Source organism: Centruroides vittatus, unplaced genomic scaffold (genome assembly GCF_030686945.1).
Source record: "Centruroides vittatus isolate TY-2023 unplaced genomic scaffold, ASM3068694v2 scaffold_1015, whole genome shotgun sequence".
Lineage (NCBI taxonomy): Eukaryota > Metazoa > Arthropoda > Arachnida > Scorpiones > Buthidae > Centruroides > Centruroides vittatus.
In genome coordinates this window covers 4277667-4302419 of record NW_027122666.1, presented here as the reverse complement: position 1 = coordinate 4302419, position 24753 = coordinate 4277667, and the positions used below count along the sequence as shown (strand labels likewise).

Below are 24753 nucleotides of genomic sequence, written 5' to 3'. Positions count from 1 at the left end.
GGAAGAAAATAAAAATTATATTGAATACATATTATGAATTTACTTATAAATTTTATTTTAGTATTCAAATCAAAAAAGAGTGAAATGGAATGGGTCATTAAAAGAAGTGGTGCCCATCAACAAGATTCACTTAATGATGGCTGCATACGTTTAAGAGGTTTGCCATTTGGATGTTCAAAAGAAGAAATTGCTCAATTTTTTTCAGGTAAAAATTAAAATTCATGGTATTAAGTCATATGAAATGTTTAATTTGATAAAAAAAATTTTGTTTACCCTATTTAATAATCATATTTTAAGTATGTTAAATGCTATATGAAACTTATATAATACTTTTTTGGATGCAAAAAGAATTGTTTTGATTTGATTTTATTACTGTAAGTGAAAAAAGCAGGCACAAAAAAAAGACAAAGAAAAGATTTTGATTAAAAATGTATAATCATTATTCTTTCAAATTTTTTTATAGTTCAAAACAAATTTGCTTGAAAAACATATTTTTTAAATATTTTGCTTAAAATTTCTTAATTAAAAAAATTACATTATTTAATGAATTTAAAAATATAAATATTGGATGTCCAATAGGTAATACATTGAAATTTCAAAATGATAATATGATTGTTTATTATCTGAAAGTTTGTCCCATTATTTCAATGAATGGTTGCTGCAAGTATATAGTAGTTGGTGGAATTTGTTTTTTAGCATAATTGTAATACATACTACATGGAAAATTGATTAAGTTTCAATACATATTTACTTTTTGGACATTTAGTAATATTCTCATGAAAAGATACAAGCTGATAGTTTAAAGAAATATATGTGCTTAAATCTATAAAAAGAAAGAAATAAATTAGGTATGTAGTGTTACTTGAAATTTTCCTAGTATCAGTTGCTATTTTATTTTCCATTTAAAGATCTGTTAAAAAAAAGTAAATATGTTTAAAATCATGAAAGTATTTTAGTAAATTTTACATAATAGTTATTTTCTGCTTAATAAAATAATAATCCTCAGTAATTTAAATAACAAATATTGTAATGTATAATCTAAAAACATTTTTTTCAATTCTAAATTTATAAATAAGATAATTTTAAGAATAAATTTGAGAAGTAATCAAAGTTGTCTTTCAGTTTAGTGATGAATATCAAGTTTTGTGTAGATGGCAGACAGCTTTGTAGTTATAACACATGTCAAATATAAAAGCTGACAATAGTTCTTGGTTAAGTTTCCAGCATTTGAATAGCAGGAGGTTAAGGGCATTAGAAGAAAGTCCAATTTTTTAGTTCAGTTATACTATATAAAATTTAAATAACAACAAAAACACAAAAAGAGTCATTTTGTTAGTTTTATTAATGGCCATCAACATTTGTTGTAAATACTAGATTTATTGTACACAGAATAGGAAATTTAGCTCGATTAAGATATCAATGTTTATTGGTTTATATTAACTGGGGAATGCATTTCAGACCTTCTTGTCTCTCATCAACCCTACACAAGTTATACATTGTAAATAATTGTGTATCTTTTTAGACACATGAATATACATACATAGATAAGAAATTTCAGACAACCAGACATAAAGCAAATTCAAGAAAGAATTATTTTGTTGAATAATAATAAATATTTTTTAATAGCGATTTTTAAGCTTAAAAAATACTAATACATTTTAGCTCAAAGTTAAAATTATGTATGATGTCATGTTATAAGATTTTATTTTTAAAATAATTTTTATATTATTAATTATTATAAAATAGCAAAAGGTGTAATTTAAAGGTAGAGATGAGTTTTAAAAAAAAATTGTAAATGCCAATAATGAATAAAATGCACTTAAGAAGAATTTTTTTTTTTTTTTTTTTTTTTTTTTTTTAGGTATATATATTGAAGTTTGTGTTTGTGTGTGTAATCTCTTAAATTTTTTTTTATATGAGTAATTTTTAAAATATATGTATATATTTCTATTGAGGATTACTATTGTGATTTGAAATGCTTTTAAATAAAATTTATTTTGCATCATTGTTAAATAATGATTTTAATAATTTTTAAATTGGAATTAAATGAAATTTGCAGTATTTTCTATTAGACATCAAACTGCAATAATTATTTTAAGTATTTTGCTGTGTGTAGCATTTAACAAACTTAATTTTTATTTTATAATTTCTTTATTTGAAATAATTTTTTATTAAAAATCATTTTAAATTTGATATACTATAATTATATATTTATATAACCATAGTAACCTGCTATTATTTTTAGACAAAACAGTTGAATATTATTCTTTTTGTATAAATATATGTACAAATCTGTTTAAAATTTCACAAGAAGACTTTTATGTATATCCTAATAATAATTTATTAAATATTTCCTACATTATACATTCTTCATTAAAATACTTTCATCAATTAGTAATTTAATGGCCATATTCAAATTAAATCTTATATAAATGTATTTAATACATTTGATTAATATTGCTCAAATTTGAATTTTGCATTATCATCATATAAATTATTTGTATCAAATTTCAACTAAAACATATGATAATTTCTTTTTGATTTTATAATTAATTTTTGTTTTTCTTGAAAACATTTATACAATTATGTATTTTTCAAAAATATGTTATTTTATCAACTGTCTTTACATTCAGGAATCTCAATAAAATATTTGATAGTGAGTAAATGTTAATTTCATTTAGTTTTTTATGAAATGACAATAAAATTTCTGAAGTATTTCAGGGATACAGAAATTTTGACATTATTGTAATTGTCTCTGTCATTGTCATATTGTGGTTAAAGCTTAGTATACTTTTTATTTGTTAGTGTCATATAAGAAAGTTTTTATGTAAAAGTAGCTTTATTTCATAGATTTATAAATTTTCAAAATCTTGTTGTAATTTCCTTGTTCTTGAATTTACAATAAATTCTGATCTTTTTCTGATCTATAGTTGATCTTTAGTGTTAATACATTTTAATCTTGTTGCAACATATTTAGTATTAAACACAATGTTATAACTTCTTTTTAAAATAATTTGCATGTATACTTTATATATATCTATAGATTACATATTGAATCCTTCCAGAAAAATTTTGAACTTTAAACCTTAAATTTTCAATCTGTTCAATTTGTTGCATTTGGTGATGATATAATAATTATAAATATTAAAATCTGTAGTTTTTTTTCTAATTCTATTCTCTTATCATCACTACTGTTCTTCTTTCTCTTATAAGGAGAGAACACGGCTAGCTACTCACTGATTTTGATCAACTTGGACATAGTGAAAGTACATCAAAAATGAATGAATATGTGTCTAAGATTTTCATCTAATGTACCTTGCAAATATTAATTTTGATGTTTGAAAATTGAAAAGCTTGTAGCAAATGTTTATAAGCCGTAATAGATGATACATTCCACAAGCACTACATAGCATAGTCTATTAAATGATCATTAATTAACGGCAGCTGCTGAACAGGTATTGTTGTGGCATTGATTCCCAAAAATTTTTTTAATATTTTTATTTTTAATTGAGTAAAAATTACAGAATTTTTGATTTGTATATTTAATAAAATACTTGTATAAATAATCAGAAATAAATGACATAGTGTATTTACCATATATCTTATTGTTAATTTTTAAACTTTATTATAATGGCTAACAATTTGTTGGATGTTATGTATTGTAAAAACATGTAAGATATAAATATTTCTTACATGTTTTTACAAATATTTCTTACATGTAAAACTGCTTCACATTTTCTCTATTACCAAATTCAGACTTTTAATTTTTGTGTTAAGTGATATGTAGTCTGCTTTCGATTTTTTTAGATTCCAGCTCATAATCTTTACTATCCAACACAATTGAATACAAAGTATTACTAGATGGAAGTGATTTTTCTGGTGAATATGATTCAGAACTGTACAGAATATCTTTTCCATTATCGTTTTCTGGGATGTTGTCTTCTGGCAGGAATAATTCTTCTATCTTGTCAAAATCCCATTTTTTCAAAATGTCAGTAATAGTTATGGCAAATTTTTCATCTAAAGCTGTTGCTTTTTTTGATATGGTTTCACTTGCTGGTCCTTTGGTAACATTTAACTTTTCCAAAATTTGAGTACAAAATTTCAAACCATCCGTAATAACCTGTTTTTCATACGATGCAATAAATGCAAAGTCATCGCTTTCAATGTTGGTTGTTGGTAATTTTTTACTCATTGATGGTTAATTACAAAGATTTTCTATGACACTGCCATTTCACAAGTTTTAATACTTATACTGCTTTCTAATAATTCTACTACTATTACTACTACTATTTTGAATTTTACAACTAACCTCAGATCCTGCTTCATCTTACTTCAAAATAAAACCAAAACTGAAACTTCTAGAAATATGAAGGTTAAAATGATGGTTCCAATTGTTGACATGAATATTTTATTAAATATGCAAATGTAAAAATTCTATAGTTTTTCCTCAATTAAAAATATTAAAAATTAAAAAGAAATATTTAAAAAATTTTTGGGAATCAATGCCAGAACAATATCTGTTCAGCAGCTGCCATTAATTAATGATCATTTAATAGACTATGCTATGCAATGCTTGTGGAATGTATCGTCTATTAAGCTTATAACCATTTGCTATAAACTTTTCAATTAAACATTAAAAATTAATGTTTGCAAGGCACATTGGATGAAAACCGTGGACCATGTACTCATTCATTTTTGATCTACCTTTACTATGTTCAAGTTGATTACAATCAGTGAGTAGTCAGCCATGCCATGTCCTCTCCTTGTTAGTTATCTTGTGTCATAATATTCCTGCACAAATAACATACTGAAAGATATTTTTGAATGGCAGTCTTCAACATTCATATTACCAGATAAAGATTCTTCAAGAATCATTCTGTTTAAAAACATCATGCACAGACTATAAGACATTTATTATTTAAATATTTAAAATAATTCTACATTAAATATAATAGATATTAATATTAAAATATGTATTTAGAGATTATATTTAAATATAGTTTTAAAGAAATTATGTTAGTAAATAATTCAATAACACATTTGAATTGCTAGTTTATTTTAGACATTTATAAGAGTAGTGTTGATCTCGGAAACAATAAATAGAAAATTTTAATTATAGTGTTTACAGCAGTTTGTGGCTTTAGAAAATTCTTATATTTTTAATTAGGATAAATTTCATGTTTAAAATATTATAAAATATTTATGTTAATTGAATTAAAATTAGCTTTGAAAAGGTAGCTTTAAATATAAATGTTAATTTGTTATATATATCAATTACATAAATATTTGAATTTAGAAAAATAAATTTATATTTGTGGCTAGTTTAGTAAAATAGTATTCATTAGATAAGATATATTAAAATTTTAAAATTGAATTTCCTTCAATAATTCATAACCTAAGTCAATAAGTTAGTTTTTATTTATAAAAAACAATGTCTAAAGATAATAGCAGGTTTGTTTTATTTCAAATGATTTTATCAATTATTTTTTTTTATAAATTAAAGATAAAGATGCACAAAACTTTATTTTATAACCTAAATATTTTGTTACTGAATTTAATGTAAATAATAATTACTTTATAAAAATTTTATTTCAATTATTTTAGCATTGCTTGTAAATAATTTTTCTTTATTGTGCATCTTCTATCTTTAGATATAATTAGAATAGTTTAAAAATTATATAAATATTAAATTTATATCATTTCAATTGTCTACAACAAGATATTTCTTAATTGTTAACTATCACATGAACTTCTGTTGGGTTGGATTTCAATTAAAGGGTTGGAGATTGTACCAAATGGGATATCCCTACCAACTGACTACCAGGGGAGAAGTACTGGGGAGGCTTATGTGCAGTTTGCTTCACGGGCAATAGCTGAAAAGGCGATGGGGAAACACAAGGAAAAAATTGGGCACAGGTGGGATTTTCGGGCTGCAAGGCGGGTTTCTTACCGTCATATGGGCCTGTTGTTTTACTGTTTATGATTTTCAAATGTTTAATATGACTTAATAACTAATTATATGTCTTTCGTAATGATTTATAAGTATATTTGAAATACATCTTAAAATAATCTTCAAATACTTTGGGAATCATTAAATTGAGATTTATTACAGATACAGCATGGTGAAGTTCTCTTTTGTCAATGATTTCTTGGGTATAGAATGAAGATAATTTATGTTTGCAATTAAAAATATTAAATTTTTTAATTTATATTCTGAAATTTTATTTAAATTTATAATGTAAAAAATTCAAATTATATTTTTTAATGAAAAAAATTAATCAGTGAAATTAAATAAATATATCTTCATATATTAATAATAACTGAAGTTGATTGTCTTGTCTTTGAGAATTGTTTTATTTAATAATCATTGTTACAAAACTATCAATAATGAATGAATTTATATTAATTAATACTATTATTATTAGATTTTAATATATAACGATAATTCAGATAAATATAAATAAATATCATTCACAGAAAGAATTAAGAAGGTTTTAATATTTGATTTTAAATTTCCTTATTAGATAACAATTGTTAACAACAGTTATTAGTCAACTTATTAGATAACAAATAGGAATAAAAATGTACCATATTTAAAATTTGACAATAACATAAAAATGGTAATACATAATACAGAAAAATTAAGAAATATTTTTATCAATATTCAGAAATGCTACAATAATGCAATAAACAAAACAATTACTTAATAGACATTGCATTTATGTAATAATTAAGAGCATAATATATTGTAAGAGTATAATATGTATTATAAATAATAATGAAACTGTAGTGAAAAGAATAAATTATTTAATATTGAATGATTTAAAAAATTTAGTGGCCGTATTGCAATTTTCCATCTGTTCTTTTATTTTAAAAGTATTACAATCAAATTTTTTTGCATTAATACATTATTTCTTTCTTATTATATTTTTATCTTGAAGAATAAGATTAATTAAGTAATAAGTTGGTTTTTTTTCTTGGATATTCTTAGTTTCAATATTGTTAAAAACTAAAGTTGTATTAAAAATTTCTGAAAGATGAGGCTATATAATTATTCATAATGTATAATATTCAATCAGCTTGATGCTAAAACTTGAAATTAATAGTGAAATCCTTGATATGAAAACTCATGAACACAACACAAAAGGGATTATTGCTGCATAAAACTTCTATATGTTGTAGATACTGTATTAAATTTATCTTGAAAATATTGACATCTTCACTAACAAATAAATACTTTGTATGAAAAAACAATCACACAGAATCATAAGGAAAAGAAAACAATATAAATTTAACAAAATTAACAGGCATAATATAAATAGAAGACTTCTATATATATTTTTTTAATGATAAAACATTATGTAGAAAGTTGTCTAATTATTTTATTCTTAATTAACTATAAACTATGGCAACGTTGAATAAATTTTGATTTTCATAATTTTTATAATGATTGAAAAGAAATCAAAAAGTTTCTATGGTAATTGATATTTTATAAGTTTATAAATCAACAAAATGATTTATAGTCATAGTGTTACTGTAATTTTTTTTTTTTTATTTTAAAGAATTTTTTCAACAATTAAACAGTTACAACACTGAACAATGTGTTCTCTTTATTTAAAAATAAAAATTAGCTCATCACAAGTAACTTCTAAATGAAAAAATTATAAACTATTATATGATGTTTAATATTTAAATTTTTAATCTAGTTGCTTCACACAAATGATTTTACTTTTAGATAAAGACAATTGGGATTGTTCCTATCTAAAAATAACTTGATATTGAAATATAATTTCTGTAAGGTGGTTATGTAAAAATAGTTGTTATAGAACAGGAGAAATTGATATCAACAGATCAAATATTTTCATTAATTTATAAAGCATTAATAAGTACATATATGAATCATTTACCAAATTTTACTTCTCACTTAGAAACTGTATTTGATCTTATTGTGTAATAAGATAAATGTCAATTTTTGTTTTAGGAGTTAGTTATTTCTATTTCTTTCTTTATTTGATTCTTTTTTCGAAAGAGGTTTTGGAATAGTTAAAAGAGAGGTTGAGGTGCACGTATTCAGCCCAAAATGTGAATGGCGGAGGGACGAGTGCTGCCATCTGGCAATTCTATAGGGTCGATAATGGTGTTTGCTATGTCTAGAATGGCAAGTAGATGATCGGCTTAAACTTCTTCATTTTTTTGTGTTTGTGATTAAAATTATGATATATTTTATTAAAATAATGATTATTTAAGCATTTACAAATAATATTACAAAGAAACAGACAATTTTAATCCAGAAATTATTTAATTATTCAATTTTTTAGCAAGTGATGTGAAGTGCATATAAAATTTACCAATATTTGTCTTCATTATAGCTTCTCTAAAGGTAGGTTTGTTCTTCCACAGCACCTTTTACCATCAACAGCGTAATATGTTTGTAAATTTTCTAAAAATTAATTTTCCGAGCTGCTTTCAAATTTACGTAAGCCACTACTTCCCTCAACAAAAGTATGAGGTAATCCTATCGTACAATAGGGGGGACAACGCTAATTAAAAATAATTATTTAGTGTTATTACACATCCTATAAATACTTTTAAACAGTTTAATTTGTTTATTTACCTTTGCTGGTAACCCTCGATGTTAAATGTATCTGCCATTTTTTTTCAACAAATTTCCTGTGAGTCAATGCACAGTGTTCACTGAGTCACGTGATATTGTGAACAAGCGCCGCAAGGTCTTTTACTTGGACCTAAAACGTCAAACATGTACTTCTGCTTGCCATACAAGTTTAACATTTGTACTTGCATCTCAACCTCTCTAATTTGTTTTTAATCTGAAATATATTATGTTTATACTGTAATAATTTACAATCTCTGAGAAAGATTTTCCCCCTTATTTTTTAAAGTTAATGATTCATTTCTGTAATTAATAATGAAAAGGTTGTCTAGTAGGGTATCTTATAAAATTAATGATTTAATACAGAGAAAAATGTTTACTGTGTAATTTTCACTCCGTACATTAGCATTTGTTATGTTATTATACATAGTAAATCAAACAGATTCAGAAAAGTATACAAGCTTTTGTTTAAAAAATATGGTAATTTAAATTTTAACATACAAAAAAAATTTGTTTCTTTATTAACATAGATCAGGGGTGGCCAACTTTTGTGCACATAAGATCTACTTTTTATCGGAAAAATGTGTCGCGATCGACTTGTTGTCATAGGCATAGTCTAAGTGGGGAGGGAGAAGTGTGAAATACATACTATGTTTATACACTGTTTCGGTACGAAGCGCACTCACTGCTTATGAGTTGAGTCATAACTGCATGCATACAGTTGTGTTAGGTTACAAATATAATACATTAAGTCAAGACATCGCTAGCGATCGACCAAAATTGGCTTGGCGATCGACCGGTCGATCGCGATCGACTTGTTGGCCACCTCCTGACATAGATTATATGATCCTTTTTCTGTTTACATAAAGCAAATGCTGAGACATACCTATTATTTTTGATCAACTGAAGAAGCACAAGACAGTAAATTTTAACAGACTAAATAAATCTATTTATTTAGCATAAGTGTTTTCAGAACCAAAATATTTTGTTTCCAGGTACAAATTCAAATTTTCATTTGAAGAACTTAAGAACTTTGAAAATATTTATGCTAAATCTGTTAAAATTTTCTGTGTTGTATTTATTAATAGATATAGTGGATGTATTTTTGATTTCTTTTCCTTCAGATTATGTAATGAAAATTTATATATATTATTTAAAAACTCACACAAATATTTTTACATTGTCAAGTAATTGCATATATAAAACAAGTTATTAAATATTATTTATGAAATATTTCTTTCTGAATATTGGTTATCATTTTCAAAATAGAATCTAATAATAATAGTATTCTACTAATATTATTATTTCCAAAGTATGTTTTTTATATTAGTTATGTATATAGTTGATAACTGTAATGTGTCACAATTATCTATAAATTTGGACTTATTAATATTATTATTTTTATTTTTCAGTGATTTATATATCTGATTTTATAATTAGAAATATTACATCTTAACTATTCTATTTGAAAGATTTACTATTAAATTTTTTATTTAATAAGAAGCATTTTAATGTTCAATTTAACACTCAAACTTTTAATCTTTGAATGTAAGAATTATTATTGCACATTAAAATCAGAATTTTAGAGAATAATAAATTTCAAAGTGCGCACACACTTCTTAAGTATAAAAATAATATATTGTTTTTTATTCAATGGGAATAAAGATATTTTATTTTACATTTAAAAGTACTCTAATACTTTTATGTTAGCTATTAAATTAATCTTAAGTGATTAGTAATCTAGTAGCTATACAGAATTTAAATATATATTAATATATCAATATTGAACATATAAACTAATAGAATAAATAGTAATTTATTTATTACTAACAATTATATTAATATTTTTGTATTATAGATTGCTTAATGTAGTTGCTGATATGAGAAGATATTCAATAAAAATATAAAATGTTTAAATACAGTAAGACCCCGCTTAACGCTGCCTCGATTAACGTTGATTCAATATGATGCGGTCTTCTCAAAGCCTAAAAAAAGCTCAAAATTTATGCGATTCAAATTAATGCGACATTTTATTGATTTGTATATAATACGATTATTCCCGAACACAAACCAATCAGTAAAAGATGGCAATTGGTCGTATTTTCCTTCAATATATGTTTGTTTGGTGTGCTATTGGAAAAAATATAATGTCATGGATGCCATAGGCAATATCGACTTTGCTTGGCAAGAATTAAGTGACAAATGCATGAACAGAGTGGGGAAGAAGTTGTGATTGAAAGTATCCAAGAATTCTCAATGAGAAGAACCTATTGTTGACCAAATTGTCAACCTAAATGATACAGCAGAACTAGGAGATGTAGATGAGCAGGATATTGAGGAGTTATTGCAGGTTTCTGTTGAGAGCCTTACCAACAATGACCTTCAAGAACTGGCAGAACAAGGAATTCATATAGAACTGGAAAATAGTGATTCTGAAAATGAAAAACCCAAAGAATTTCTCTACAAATTTCTTTAGTAAAAGTTTGGTAATGATAACCAAAATCATTGATCAAATTGTAGCGAATAATCCAGATTTTGAAAAGTGCAAAAGCAAGACAAGATGTTTTGGATGCTACCAACATTTGCTTAAGGAAAGAAAAAGAAAGTGAAATGAAACTACACAACTTTATCACAAAAAACAAGAATTTCAGAAGAGTCAGAACCTTCATCACAAACAATGAACTTCACATTTCTGTATGCATATGATTGTGTGTTATTTAACATATATTATTATGCAAATTAATATAAAAATAACTTAAAATGAAAGTAAAATCTATTTATTTTTGGTCGCATGTTCCCCTTTCCCTATTTAAAATGACCTCGTTTAACGCTGTTTCATTTAGCACTTTGTCATCTAGGAACATATCCCCCGCATTAAGCTGGTCTTACTGTATTTTTATACTTAAGTTTTTAAGACAACATAACCTTATAATCTTAATTGTAATGGAAATATCTGCTTCAGTAATATTAAATTAAATTAATTTCAGTTTGTTAATATAACAAAAATAGAAACTAATTTTGTTGTTAATATATGGCATTAGTATTGTTATTCTTCATACAATAAATATTTCTTATACTTTAGTTATTGTAAAGCAAGTTTTTAATAATTTAAACTAAAATAACTTTTAATCTGTAAATAAGTAAGATACAATAGAATGATGATAAAATATATTCATATGTTTCTTTTTAATAATTTATTATTAGCTAAATGATTAAACTGGTATTTACCAGGTTTAATAAACAAAATCTGTTATTTTAAGACTATTAAAACTATATTTAAAACAAAATTGAAATGTTTTAGTCTAAAGTTAAGTCATTCTAACTTTGTAAATAAAACTGAACTATTCCTTTCATTTATAAAATTTGTTAATATCTAATAATATGCAAGAGTTCTGTTTGTGGCAACATTCTATTTGTATGAGGTCTTCGTGGACATTTGTGTTCTGATTAGCAGTATTATTGAGTTTTCTTCCAACATTTTCAAGAAATTGGTCTTTATACTTATTTATGCACCTAGCTGAATCCATTCCATCATATTTTACAGAAAAATTTCTGAAAGCCCATAAATTTCTTTAAATGACCCTAAAAGTTTTTTTATAGCAAACATAATTTTCGTTCATCACTTTTGATGCAAAACTTAATGATGCCTGAATATTTTGAATAAATTTACTTAAAAATTTTTGTTTTTCACTTACTTTCAATGTTTCTTTAAAATATGTTTCAAGAGATGATAATTATATTATTAATTTAATAATTGTTTTGTTGCTGATTTCTGTGCTAAGAATAACTTTTTGTTGTTTGAGAGAAATATTTTAATCTTTGTTATTTATGTGACTATTTCTGTAAAATACAATGGAACAAGTCTGTGCAAAGATGTGTAAATAAAGTAGAAGATTTAAAAAGAAATGATGAAATTTCTGCAACTGTGACAAAGTAATTATTTAGTGTATACAGTCATTAACTACCATGTGTACTAACAAAACCTTTTATCCAGTAACAGCACTTCAACAAAAAGTCTAACTCAAGCATTGGTTGGTACATTAGCTATTAGTGACTAAACTATGATTTTTCTAACAGAATCGAAAAATTGCTTTATTGGAATGCGCAGAATTTAGAATAAAGACCAAATTTTGTTATAAAAGTCATTAATAATTATTCATTTACACTCAAATTTGTGCGGTATATGAATTTCAATCAAATTGATATACCACACAAAAAAAATTGCACAAAACAAATCGCACAAAAACAGGTTTGAGTGTATATCATCATGTTCTTAGTTCAGTATTATGATGTGAGTGAATGGTACTAATGATTTGATTGGTTAAATTTGGATGCAGTTGTTCTGTAAAAGGCTTGATTCCTCAAAAGTGCTTGAGAAGCAGTTGTTAGATGGCTGAAGATGGTTAAGTTTAGACAAAATTTTTGGGTTTTCTTTTAAATACAGTTTTGGTAGCCTTAAAGTATTTTTAGGTATTATATTAGATATATTTAAAGGTAGATTTTTTTTAATGTTATGATGCCAAGCTTTGTTTATTTTTCCTCTTTCTCTCTCTTAGACTTAATTATTTTTAATAAAAATTAGTTTTTGATGAAATAGAGAAAGGAAGATTTCTAGTAATAAAAATTTAGAATAGAATATATAAACTGATCATATTGAATATTAAGAATAGTATATAATTGAAGCATTTCTATACAAATATAAATTTATACTACTAACATATTGCATGCCAATAAAAATAAACATAATTGAAAACTTATATAATATTTCAAAAAATTTTATTTTTTTACAAAATTTAATCCAAATTTATTTTTAACAATTAATATTTATAATGATATTATTGTTTCTGTTAATACATTTTAGAGTATGCTTAGATCTGTGATTTAATAATTTCTTTTAAAATTAAAGGTAAAATATGAAATATAGGGTTTTTCCCTGTATTTCATATAGGCATATTCATATTTCCCAACTCTCAGCCTGTTTTGAGTGTAGTGATTATAAACATTCAAACAACACTTAGATAAAGAAAGGATTATTTTATTTTTACACTTTACCATATAATTATAAGTTACCTATCAAATGTGATTTGCCCAAGTTATTTATTATTGAACATTTTTCAATATTAAATAATGAAAATATAAATAATATTAATTTAAATAATGGCATTAATGTTAATGCATGTTGGAATAGATTTGTAAACTATAAATACACTGCACACAGATTGAATTGTATTATCATTGAAGAGCCGAAATGTCGTCACTATATTTTAAAGGTCTTGTATTCATTTGTCATTTTCTAATATGTCAACATTTCGCTATTAATTGGTTATTTCCAGGTAATCTGAGATAGCCAAGAAATTTGAATATTGTGTATTTGTCTATCAACAATATTTATGTTGTATTGTAATTTTCTAAACATCTACTAGAATTATTAATTACAGATAGTTCTTAGGAAATCACACACAGTTATAGTTCTTAGGAAATCACACACACAGTTATAGTTCTTCTACAAATAGTATTATCTTATAAAAACATTTCAATAAAATTTACAAAAATGAATACATAAATTTGTTTTCATGTTTAGAGTACAAAAAAAAAAAAGAATAAATGCAATCATATTCATTTGAATATTTTAGAGGAAAAAACTAATTAAGAAAACATTTTACACAGCTAAAAGAATTTTATAAAAAATTTTTCTTCCTTTAAGAGCTTCCAGAGATAACTTATGAATCTAATAATAAAAATTGTATTTGTATTATCTTATGCTTTAAATAAAGCTTTCACTACTTACAATAATAACTTACTATATCTAAATACCAACAATATGAACCAATTATGCCAAAGTGAAAACACATCAATTTTTCTTCAATGAACCAAACAGTTAATCTCTTAGAATTATCATTACTTTCTTGATAAATAAATAAATATAAATATATATATATATATATTACTTTCATAATTTCATATTTTTAAAGATTTAGAATTCTCTCATGCCAGTTTAAAGTAGTATTGAAGTATATTATGATAAGCATTTTAATTTAACATAATTATACATAGAAAACATATTCTGATGGAAAAAAAAAATATATATATATATATATATTATATATATTTATACAAATTTAAATGAATCTTAAAGAAGCATTTGTATGAAATATTTTAATAGAATAATATCATAGATGTGTAACACAACAAATGGCATAACAAATTATTTAAAGAATAAAAGGAATAATAATTTTGAATTTTTAAAGGTGAATCTAGATCATTTTTGCATGTTCTTATTTTGACAGTTCTTAGAATTAATAAATTAAAACTGATTCAGGTGTAATATTTAAAGGTGGAATATCAGACAGACATTAAGTTCAGTTATTAATTTAAAAATTTTACTAATGAAATAATATAACTAAGTCTTACATAGCTTTTTTGCAAAATCTATTAATGATTTATTTTTAACTTATTTTCATTGATTTATTTAAGTATATATTCAAGTTAATAAGATTTATATTTGATTTGTCTTTCAATATTAACAATACACTTTTAATTAAGAGTAAATAAGAGGACAATGTCTTGTTAGTTTATTAGTGTATAATTATTGATAGTAGAACAATAAATTTAATGAAAATTATAAATCAGTTTTATCAAAAAACCAAAAAGTTCCATGTTTTTCAATTAGAATGTTTATATATATTAAATTTTTATATAACTTTTCTCATATAGATAAGATTAAATTCAAAGTAAAATGTATCGACTGTAGTTTATACAGCATTTTATCATAAAATAAAAGCACATTTATATAATTATATCAAACAAATAAATATAAATTATTGTAGATTTGAATATATGAATTAAATTTTCCTAATAGAATTCTCTCTTAATTTAGTAACAATTTTTTTTAAATTTATTAAAAAAATATATTATATTTTATAATTAACTAGCATTATATAAAATGGATTGTGACATATTACAGAATAGATGCTATTTAAAATAGTAATGAATAAATATTTTCTAAGAAATCTATTAATTTAAAAAGTAAGTTATCATAAATGGCTCATATATTTTATTAGTAATATTTAAATAAAGTAAAACTTATAAAGGTAAAATTTTAAACATATATCAGTGAATAATAATAAATTGTTAAACTTTTGTAATGATTGATCAAATTATTAAAAAAAATTTATAGTAATGATAAAACAAAACAATTATTGAATTTTGTAATTCTCCTCTTTATGTTTAGGTACATAGAAATTTTTAAAAGCAGCTTACAAGAAATTAGATCAGCTTTTGGAGCTGGACCTCCAAGAATGAGACCCAGTTTGGGTTCTAATAGGCCAGCACCTTATGATCGGAATGACAGATTTGGAGGGCCATCAAACAGATATGGTGGAGGACGAGGAAACAGAAATTTCCGTGGTAAAGAGATAATAAATGCAATTAAATATGTGTTGATTTTTTTAGTCTAATTTTTTTGTTATATGTTAAAGGTTTTATTGATGATGGTGGTTATCAAGGTTATGGTGATATTGATTATGGAAACAGTGGAAATTTTGGAGGATTTGGAAGTAAGCACTATAAAACTTATTAATAAGAAAAAAAATCTTAAGTTTGAAATGGAAAATTGCAGTAAGAAATTCTAGTTGAGAATTTTCTTTTATCATGAGTTTTTATTTCATTTTATTAACATATGACTAAATTTAAAAATTTGAATAAACAATGTTAAAAATAAAAGTATAACATTCATATAAAAATAAATATCAGCATTATCATAGTACATTAAACATCAAATGAAATTTGTTCTTCAATGTTATAAGCTATACATTGAAGAACTAATTTTTTCAAACAAATATTCACTACTGAAATTTTTAAAAAGTGATCTTTAAGTGAAAATTACTTCTTACAGTTTTAATATTAAAAGTGTAAGTAAATTAATCAATAGTGAACATTAAATGTGTTTGTTAAACAAATTTTTATTTAATATGAATAACATGTTTAAAGTGAAGTTAATGATAATGATAAACAATATATTAGTTTAGGGATTTTAACCTATAATCACATGCACTTATTTTTTAACATGCTTAAGGCAGTTATTTCTTGATGATTTTTATGTTTAATTAAACTACATATAATTACTGCTCTTTGAATTTGACCATTCTGAAAAAATCCTGAAATTACTCTTCTCTGTACATGTCAAATTTCAATGTCATGTTTTGTTTATAGAACAATGTCCTTGACCAGACTCCATAGGGAGTCTTTTAAACTTTGTGATAGCACAGGCTAAAGTGAGTTTGACTGGAAATAAATGATAAGAGAGCTGGGGTGTTTCTCAGAAACAGCAGAAAAAACTATTTTTCTGTGGTTTTTTGGGCATGAAAAAAGCTATGCAAACATTTAAATTGTTGAAGGTCATAGCATCCCAGGCTATCTTATGGAGACAAGTGTTCAAAATAGTAATGATTTGCAGACTGCCATACCATTGTGTTATGCATAGCTAACAAATATCCATGATCTCATGGTAACCTTTTATGACAATCATATGAGACCTCTGTGATGTCATTTTTGGCAATGTTGAGTCACCAAAAGTGGTTTCAGAGCAGAAAATTTCACACTATGATCGATTACAGAGACTGTACTGACCCATCAATCCTATAATCTGGCTGATTAATAGCAAAAGCATTCACGTTGAATACACTGACAAGTGTATTCAACGTGAATGCTTTTGCTATTAATGGTCCATTTTACTTATTCTGATTGATTTATTACAGCCAATCAGAAGGAGTAAAACAGATCAAAACACCAGCCAAACATTGTTTTTCTAATTTTTTTTAAAATATCTTTGTAATCTGCTTGACTAATATTGTAAATTTGGCATAGTACTTTGTTTATTAATTCTTCATTACTGATAAATTTGACTGAAGAGGGAGACATTAGGCATCATGTAATAAATTAATAATTATTAAAGCTGATATTTAGCCTGATGTCATTATGACAGTGATTGTTGCTTTATTAATTCTTCTGAAAAGTATTTTTTGCCATTTTTTCTTGTTATGCAGGTTTTCAGTATAATTGATTGTAGCTCAATGATTGCTCCAGCTCATCCACAAATATTTAACTTTTTAAATCTGGACTGAAGTGCTAGTTTGCCGACCTATTGCTGTTGTCTTATAAACACAACTTGGAATTTGTTCAGTCAGTAATAGTGTGAAATTGTCTTATACATGCAATCATGTGACAATAAGAAAAAAGTTGTATGCTATCACATGAGTACGGGAGTGATTTTCCACAGCAGTTTTTTGAGGGCCTGTGATAAATGAAAAAATTTTTCAACCAAAATTTTTACATGGATAGCATATAGCATAATGATATGGAAACACAGCTAAGTAAGTCAATTTGATGGAAAATGCCTGTGAAAAACTAGTAGGTGTAGAAAATTACCACTAATACATGTGATTGTGGGTTAAACATATATCTTTGTAGCTTCATTTTCAAATATAAACACTAAAAAATAAGCTAAATTCTAAGCTTTGAAATCAATAGCAGCAAGCATAAAGAATGTCTTATCAATTTTATCGCTTATTCGTGCTCTTTAATGTTAACATCAAATGCCTTTCAAGTATTAATTACATATATAAAATTTATGATTTTATTGTCAGTGGAAAACTAGGCACTTATCAACTCTAGATTTCTTGACTTCTTTTTTTTTTCTCAAGGAATGGGTAAATCATTATGTTGTTTAGTGTTGCCTTTTATCAGTTGGTACAGCCTAGAGATTTTACATTCTTCTATTTCAACTTTAAATTACATTTAAAAAGTTGCACATTAAAGATGTGATGGAAAGTTCAAACTTCATATAACTTTTACAAGTAAAAGTTATGTGAAGTTTGAACTTTCTTTAATATAAGATTAATAAAATTGTTAAATTAAGATACATGCTTTCGGTCCTTTGTGTTGAGTATAACTTGTTTACCTAGATTTTTTTTTTAATTGGGATTTATTACATTGAAGGGAAGAACTCACATAATCAGCAAGGCAACGAATCATATTGAAAAGCCTTTATAAGAAGAAGAAGGGTATCAGCCCAAAATGCTAATCAGTAGTAACATACAAGTTAAGCTTACAATAAAGACTTTTTAATATAATTTGGTCTTTGCTGTTTGTGTGGATTACTTACTTTGATATAACAAGTTCTAATTAAAAAGCAAGTCCAAGTAGACAGGTCATACTCGAAATTGTTGATTTTAAACCACTAATTTGTTTTTTTTTTTTTTACAAAGAATGGTTGTTATTTCCAATTTCATTATATTTTTGAACTCACAAGATAAATTAAAACCTTAACAATGATGATAAAATATTTTAAAAATATAATAAAGATCAATTTTTTACAAGACACCACTAAATGAAGATTTGTAAGCCAGCTTTTTCAAAATTACAAATCAGTGTAAAATAAATACATAAAAGATAACTATATTGAAGCAGTTTTCAAAAATAAATTATTTTAAATTAAGTGGAATGGTTAATTACATGTCAGGTCGTGGATTAGGTTCCTCTGGTGGGGGAAGAGGAGGACAAGGAGGAGGAAGAAACAATAGATTTGGTGGTGGCGGTGGCGGCGGCGGCGGCATGATGGGTAGAAGTAGAGATGGATATGGTAATTCAGGAGGTCATTTTGTTCACATGAGAGGACTACCTTTCCGTGCAGTGGAACAAGATATATATGATGTAAGTTGAGAGTTATATTTTATGTTATGGAAGTATTTAACATTTTCTCATAATCTGAATTTTATTTAGTTTTTCCGTCCATTAAATCCTATAAATATAAGAATCCTTTATGAAAATAATGGTCGACCTTCAGGAGAAGCAGATGTAGAATTCAGTACTCATGAAGAAGCAGTAAAAGCCATGGGAAAAGATAAAGCAAACATTCGTAAGTTTATAATACAATTTAGCTTCGTTTTTGGACATGAAAATGTTTTACAGTTTCTTAAAACAATATTTTTATAGAACATAGATATATTGAATTATTCCTGAATTCATCACCAAGTCCGATCAACTGTAATATGGGATTTGGAGGTGGTATGCCTAATCCAATGGGTGGAAATGGTGGAAAAGGACATATGATGGGATTTGATAGAAATATGGGTAATCATATGGGAGGTGGTGATAATTTTGGTGGAGGAAGATTTGGAGGTAAGGGTTAAAATACTGTTTATATTGTTGTATGCATGTTTTTCTTTTTCAGACATGGCTCTAATGGGAAATTTTAAGTTGATTATCCAGCAGCAGAAAAATACAGCTGTTAAAAAATTGAGGAAAAAAGGCATAAAAACATATTTATATACAGGATGAAAAAATAACAAATAGAAGGATAGCTATAAGCAAGAATAAAAAAAAAGGTTTTGATTATGGCTTGAACCTCATCAGTAGTCACATATTGCCATCCCTTAGGAGATTTATCTGTTTCTGAGAGTAAACTATGCAGCAGCCAGATTTAGGGATTAGGTCAGGTATAGGAGCACAGTAACCCATCATTTTGCAAGAAGGTTGGTAACAACATGAGTCAGATTTGTATCATAAAATGCACGTGAACATCAAATTTTTTGATCTCCCATAACTTTAGATGTTTGTGAAGTGAATCTCTTGGATAAAAATATCCTGGTACATTGTTTTGATGAAGATGATGTCCTATGGGATGAATATCTGGTGAACAATACCCTGACTGTCAAACACCACTTCAATATTGTCTTCACAATCATCAGATTTCCATTCTATTCTGAAATCATCAATACCACTTGTACATACACACTTGGCTATGCATTTATCTTGCTAGCAGCTCTCATCATTTACACTGTTTCTATTCTGGGCAGTTTAAGACAGTTTGAAAAATGTGTCATGTCAACATCAAGTTTCTGTGACAGTAAGCTCAACAGTGATATGCCCACACTTGATCAATTTTAACTCCATGTGATAAACACTCTGAATATCACATGATAAAACACTCTGAAGAGTTGTTTATCACATGAATCGTCAACATATTTAGAAGACATGTACATTTCTGATAGTGAACAGCCACTAGTTTTGTAATTTGCAATTAAGTTAACTTTTCTAAAAGTTTACTGTGCTTAGCAGTTTGAAAGGAATATATTTACTTTATCACATATCTTGACAAATGATTATTACAGATATGCTAGTAATTTTTGTAATGAAAATTAATAACTATATTATTTTTGCATACACTACAATGATTTACTTCTATTAATATGTCTTATACTTAATTTTCCCCTCTTTTTGCAGGTGTTGGTGGAAATGGCCACTTCTATGGAGGACCACATGACATGGGAGGTAATTATGACAGTCATCCCATGGAAGGTGGAATGGGAAGCATGATAGGTGGTAACAACTACACTGCGTTTTGAAAAGTTGGATTCTTTTTTAATGTCGTAATTTACATCATGTCCCAGAAACATATTCATCAGTTTTAAGATTTGTAAACTGATGTAATGTAATGTATATTCATCAATGTTGTTCTGATCGTTAGACTCATCAGTGGAAATTGGTAATGATTACAAAATGGAAAATTCTTATTTTGGGCAAATGACCACAGTAGTAAGAATCTTCAAAAATATTAGTTTTTTTATTTTATATACTTTAAAATGCACAATTAATATAATTGCATTTATATCATTCCATATTTCACAACTGTAAATTACTTCATCAAATTTTAATAATTTAACTGGACAGTTTGCAATGTGTATCTGAAGGATTAATCAAATGTACATTTGAGAAGTCAAAAAAAAAATTCTTATTTTGTTCACACAGACCCTGTTTTTATATTTTGGTGCAACAGTCAAAATGGCTGATTGAACCAATTACACACTGTACGTTTCCTTTTAGAATAAATGTTAAACTAAACTAAATTACTGTAGTATATTAGAGCAATGCATTCATTTTTCAATTGATAGCAAATTAATAAAGTTTGCTTGAAATTTCAATCACTCACATAGTTAATTAAAAATACAAAATGATTTGTACCATTTGTTAAATTTTATTTTATATAAATTACTCAATAATGTAATTCTGAATAATGTATTAACAGTTAAAATTGTTTACATTATTGTTGTAATTTTAATTCTTATTAAAGATAAGAAAATGAGATAATGGTTTGTCAGTTTAATATTTTGTCTTTCAACAGAGGATGAAACGTTAGTGGCAATTAACTGCATATATATAAATTTCTTTAAAAATTACCAACAGTAATTTTTAAACTTTTGCATAAATCTTGACTAATCTGTTTTAAATTTAAAAAACACTTTATTATTGCCACAAACCAGAATAAACTGAAGTGGATTAATACAGTCCAAAAATTTTATTTAATGTTCTTGAGATGCATTAATTCACAGCAGTTTGAATAAAATATGCAGTTTTGCATAACCCAGAATTCTCAAATTTCAACATGATTATAATTTTTCAAACCTATCTTTTTTATTCTGAAAGTATCAGTTTGCTAATTCATAAGATTTTTCACCTTTTAGAACAAATTTTAGTAAAAACCGAGATGATTTTAAAGTGACTATTATCTCTCTCTTTAATACTAAATTTTCTTACTCAATTAGATAATTGGAATACAAAATTATCACTTAATTCCTTAGAAGTTCTTCTGTTTTTCACATGTCTGTCTCTCAACATAGAAATCTACTTCTGCTTATTACTAATTAGCAATTTACCTATAATCTGGTTTTGTTATCACTTACCTACTTTTGAAGTGTTTTTAAAAAATTTTTCTCTCATTGTGGGCCTGGCTAAAATCCATGATACTTATCAAAAAAGTCACTTTAGTGTCCATGGGAAAGAAATTATATGGTGCATTTTCCTCTGCCCTATGTTTATTTTCAGCAAGTTGCTTTGTTCTCATATATGCTGAAAATGCAAATTTTTTTTTTGTTTTTAGATCTAATCTGTTGTGCAGTTAACCAAGAATATTTTTCAAATTAAAAAAAAAAAAGCTCACAATAATGGAGTATATATAGTACACTTATAAACAGTGTTGTGGAGTCTGAGTCAGAATCAATAAAATTCTTTTGACTCCGGTGACTCTGACCCTGAAGTTTACTGTTGGTAAAGTGTAAAGTACAAAAAATACTTTTTAATTAGTATCTAAAGAAATTTCTTAGAAAACGGACACTTCAATAAATTTGGATATCAAGAGATTCATTTATAAAGGGCATTTCACCAAAATTTTTTTGTATTGCACATGACATGCTCTATACTTTAAAAATAGCTTTTATGAAAATATTTGTTTCAATTTGACATCATGAGCATGCACAATTGTTTGGTGCCATCTTTGTGGTTTGTTTATGTTTATGTTTTATTTGTGTTTACGTGTGCTTTAGCTGGAGTTCTTGTGTTTATTTGTCAAGAATATCACTATGGTAAATTTTGTAATTGGATGTAATGCTAGTTCACTTAAGAACAAAGAATATCATTTTTTAAAATTCCGAACATTATTTGTCATCAAGGACATCAAACTGAGGAACTTTTACAATGAAGGCAATCTGTATGGCTATTGAGAATTAACCAGAAAAATTTCAATACAGATAAAGTGAATATCAATACAAGAGTTTGTCAGAAACATTTCATTTCAGGTAAGCAATAAATCAGATTGCTAGTTATCAATAAATGATTAGAAAAATTTTGCATAATTATCATATAATGTGTACAAGCCGCTTGCATAAATCCTTTTGTTAATAACGACAAAATAAAGCTAAACAATTTTAATAACCACAGATTTTAGTTTGAATAGATAATAATTGTGTTCTTTATTTTTCAGCTTTCAGTTTATTTTCTTAGTGTCTGCTTGTAATAAATATACAGTAGACTTAATATTAAAGCATTAAGTAAAGATAATTGCTTAGCAGATGAAGAATTAGAAATTAATTTTAAACCAGTTGTCCTTCCAGTCTAATTTATGTAAATAAAAGTGTGTGTATTTTTAAGGGAAAAACCAATAATTTTCATTGTTCATTTACAAATAGCGAAGTTAGGTTATTTTGGTGATAACATTAACATTTGTTTAAGATGTTACTTTTTACAATGATTTTTTTACATTAGTAACAAATAATCATTACATAGTAACCTTTAAGTTGTTCCTGACAAATTCTTATTTATTATTTATATATAACATACCATGATAAGTTCTTTTTCAATAATATATTATTAATATATATAAAACTATTAATATTAAAAAGTTTTTTACCCCAAAGGAAAACTTTTTCATTGTATGATGAGTCCTCACCAGACTGGGTGCCAACATTATACATGCAGTATGAGTGGCTATAACCCAACTTCATATTGAGAGCATCATGAAAGAGCACATAATCAGAAGAAACACAGCCATTTGTAAGATAGTTATGGGCATAAAAAGATTCATAAGCTTCCTTTGTGAAAGAGAGTAGTAATTTGTCATCAAAACCAAATAGTTTATGTCGTCATCAATTTCTACTTTAGGCCACAACTCTTGGTCTACAACAAAGGTGCTGGCTTATATAAGTTATGATATTAATATTTGTTTTGAGTAGTTTGTATTCTATGCGAATTAAAATTATGCAAATAAGTTGAAACTGAGTAGTCTACAAACCACTCAAACAGCAAATAATTTTTTCAATGTGCTAGTGTATCAATTGATTGATTTTAGATTTTGGCAGGCAACATGATCTGTAATTGAGGGAATGTGCCTTCTGGGTGGTGGTTTAAGAGAAAGTGGTCCCTACTCAGGCATTATTGAAATCAAGAAAATACACTAGTCAGCTTGTCGGCCTAAATACAAACCTAAGCCGACTACCACTGTTTAGGGATCAAATCCACTTAGCCACTGATGCAGTATGGATGTTGGAGAAACACAGATGATTCTAAGTGAAAAATTTTTTGAAGGAACCTCAACAGGAATTTGATCCTGAATCCTTTATGGCGACACTGCTGTAATTGTCTGTCCAACTTCCATTGTATGAGAAAAACAATGAATGTGTGTAATAGCTCATATAAACATCATAGTAGCTCCAAATATACATGAAAAGACAGAGCCTGTACTTTACTAACAAAAGATAATAGGATCTCAGATCATTTTAGGGGGAAAAAGAAAATGAGTTTCTAAAATT

The 24753-nt window shown here is 25.8% G+C and overlaps 1 protein-coding gene across 2 annotated transcripts in view; it reads left to right on the top strand.

Annotated features, from left to right (window-relative positions):
• The window catches only part of LOC136986337 (heterogeneous nuclear ribonucleoprotein F-like), a 36109-nt gene extending 14590 nt beyond the window's left edge, over positions 1-21519 (top strand). Inside the window, exons 4-11 of one of the 2 annotated variants that reach the window (XM_067283841.1) lie at positions 62-205; positions 5781-5919; positions 15846-16021; positions 16093-16170; positions 19146-19324; positions 19394-19529; positions 19607-19792; positions 20897-21519. In XM_067283841.1, the coding sequence (XP_067139942.1) occupies positions 62-205; positions 5781-5919; positions 15846-16021; positions 16093-16170; positions 19146-19324; positions 19394-19529; positions 19607-19792; positions 20897-21018 (1160 nt within the window). In that variant the 3' untranslated portion in view covers positions 21019-21519. Of the gene's footprint in view, positions 1-61; positions 206-5780; positions 5920-15845; positions 16022-16092; positions 16171-19133; positions 19325-19393; positions 19530-19606; positions 19793-20896 lie in introns of both variants that reach the window. The other variant, XM_067283840.1, reaches the window with a different exon arrangement.
• Positions 21520-24753: the final 3234 nt, after the last annotated feature.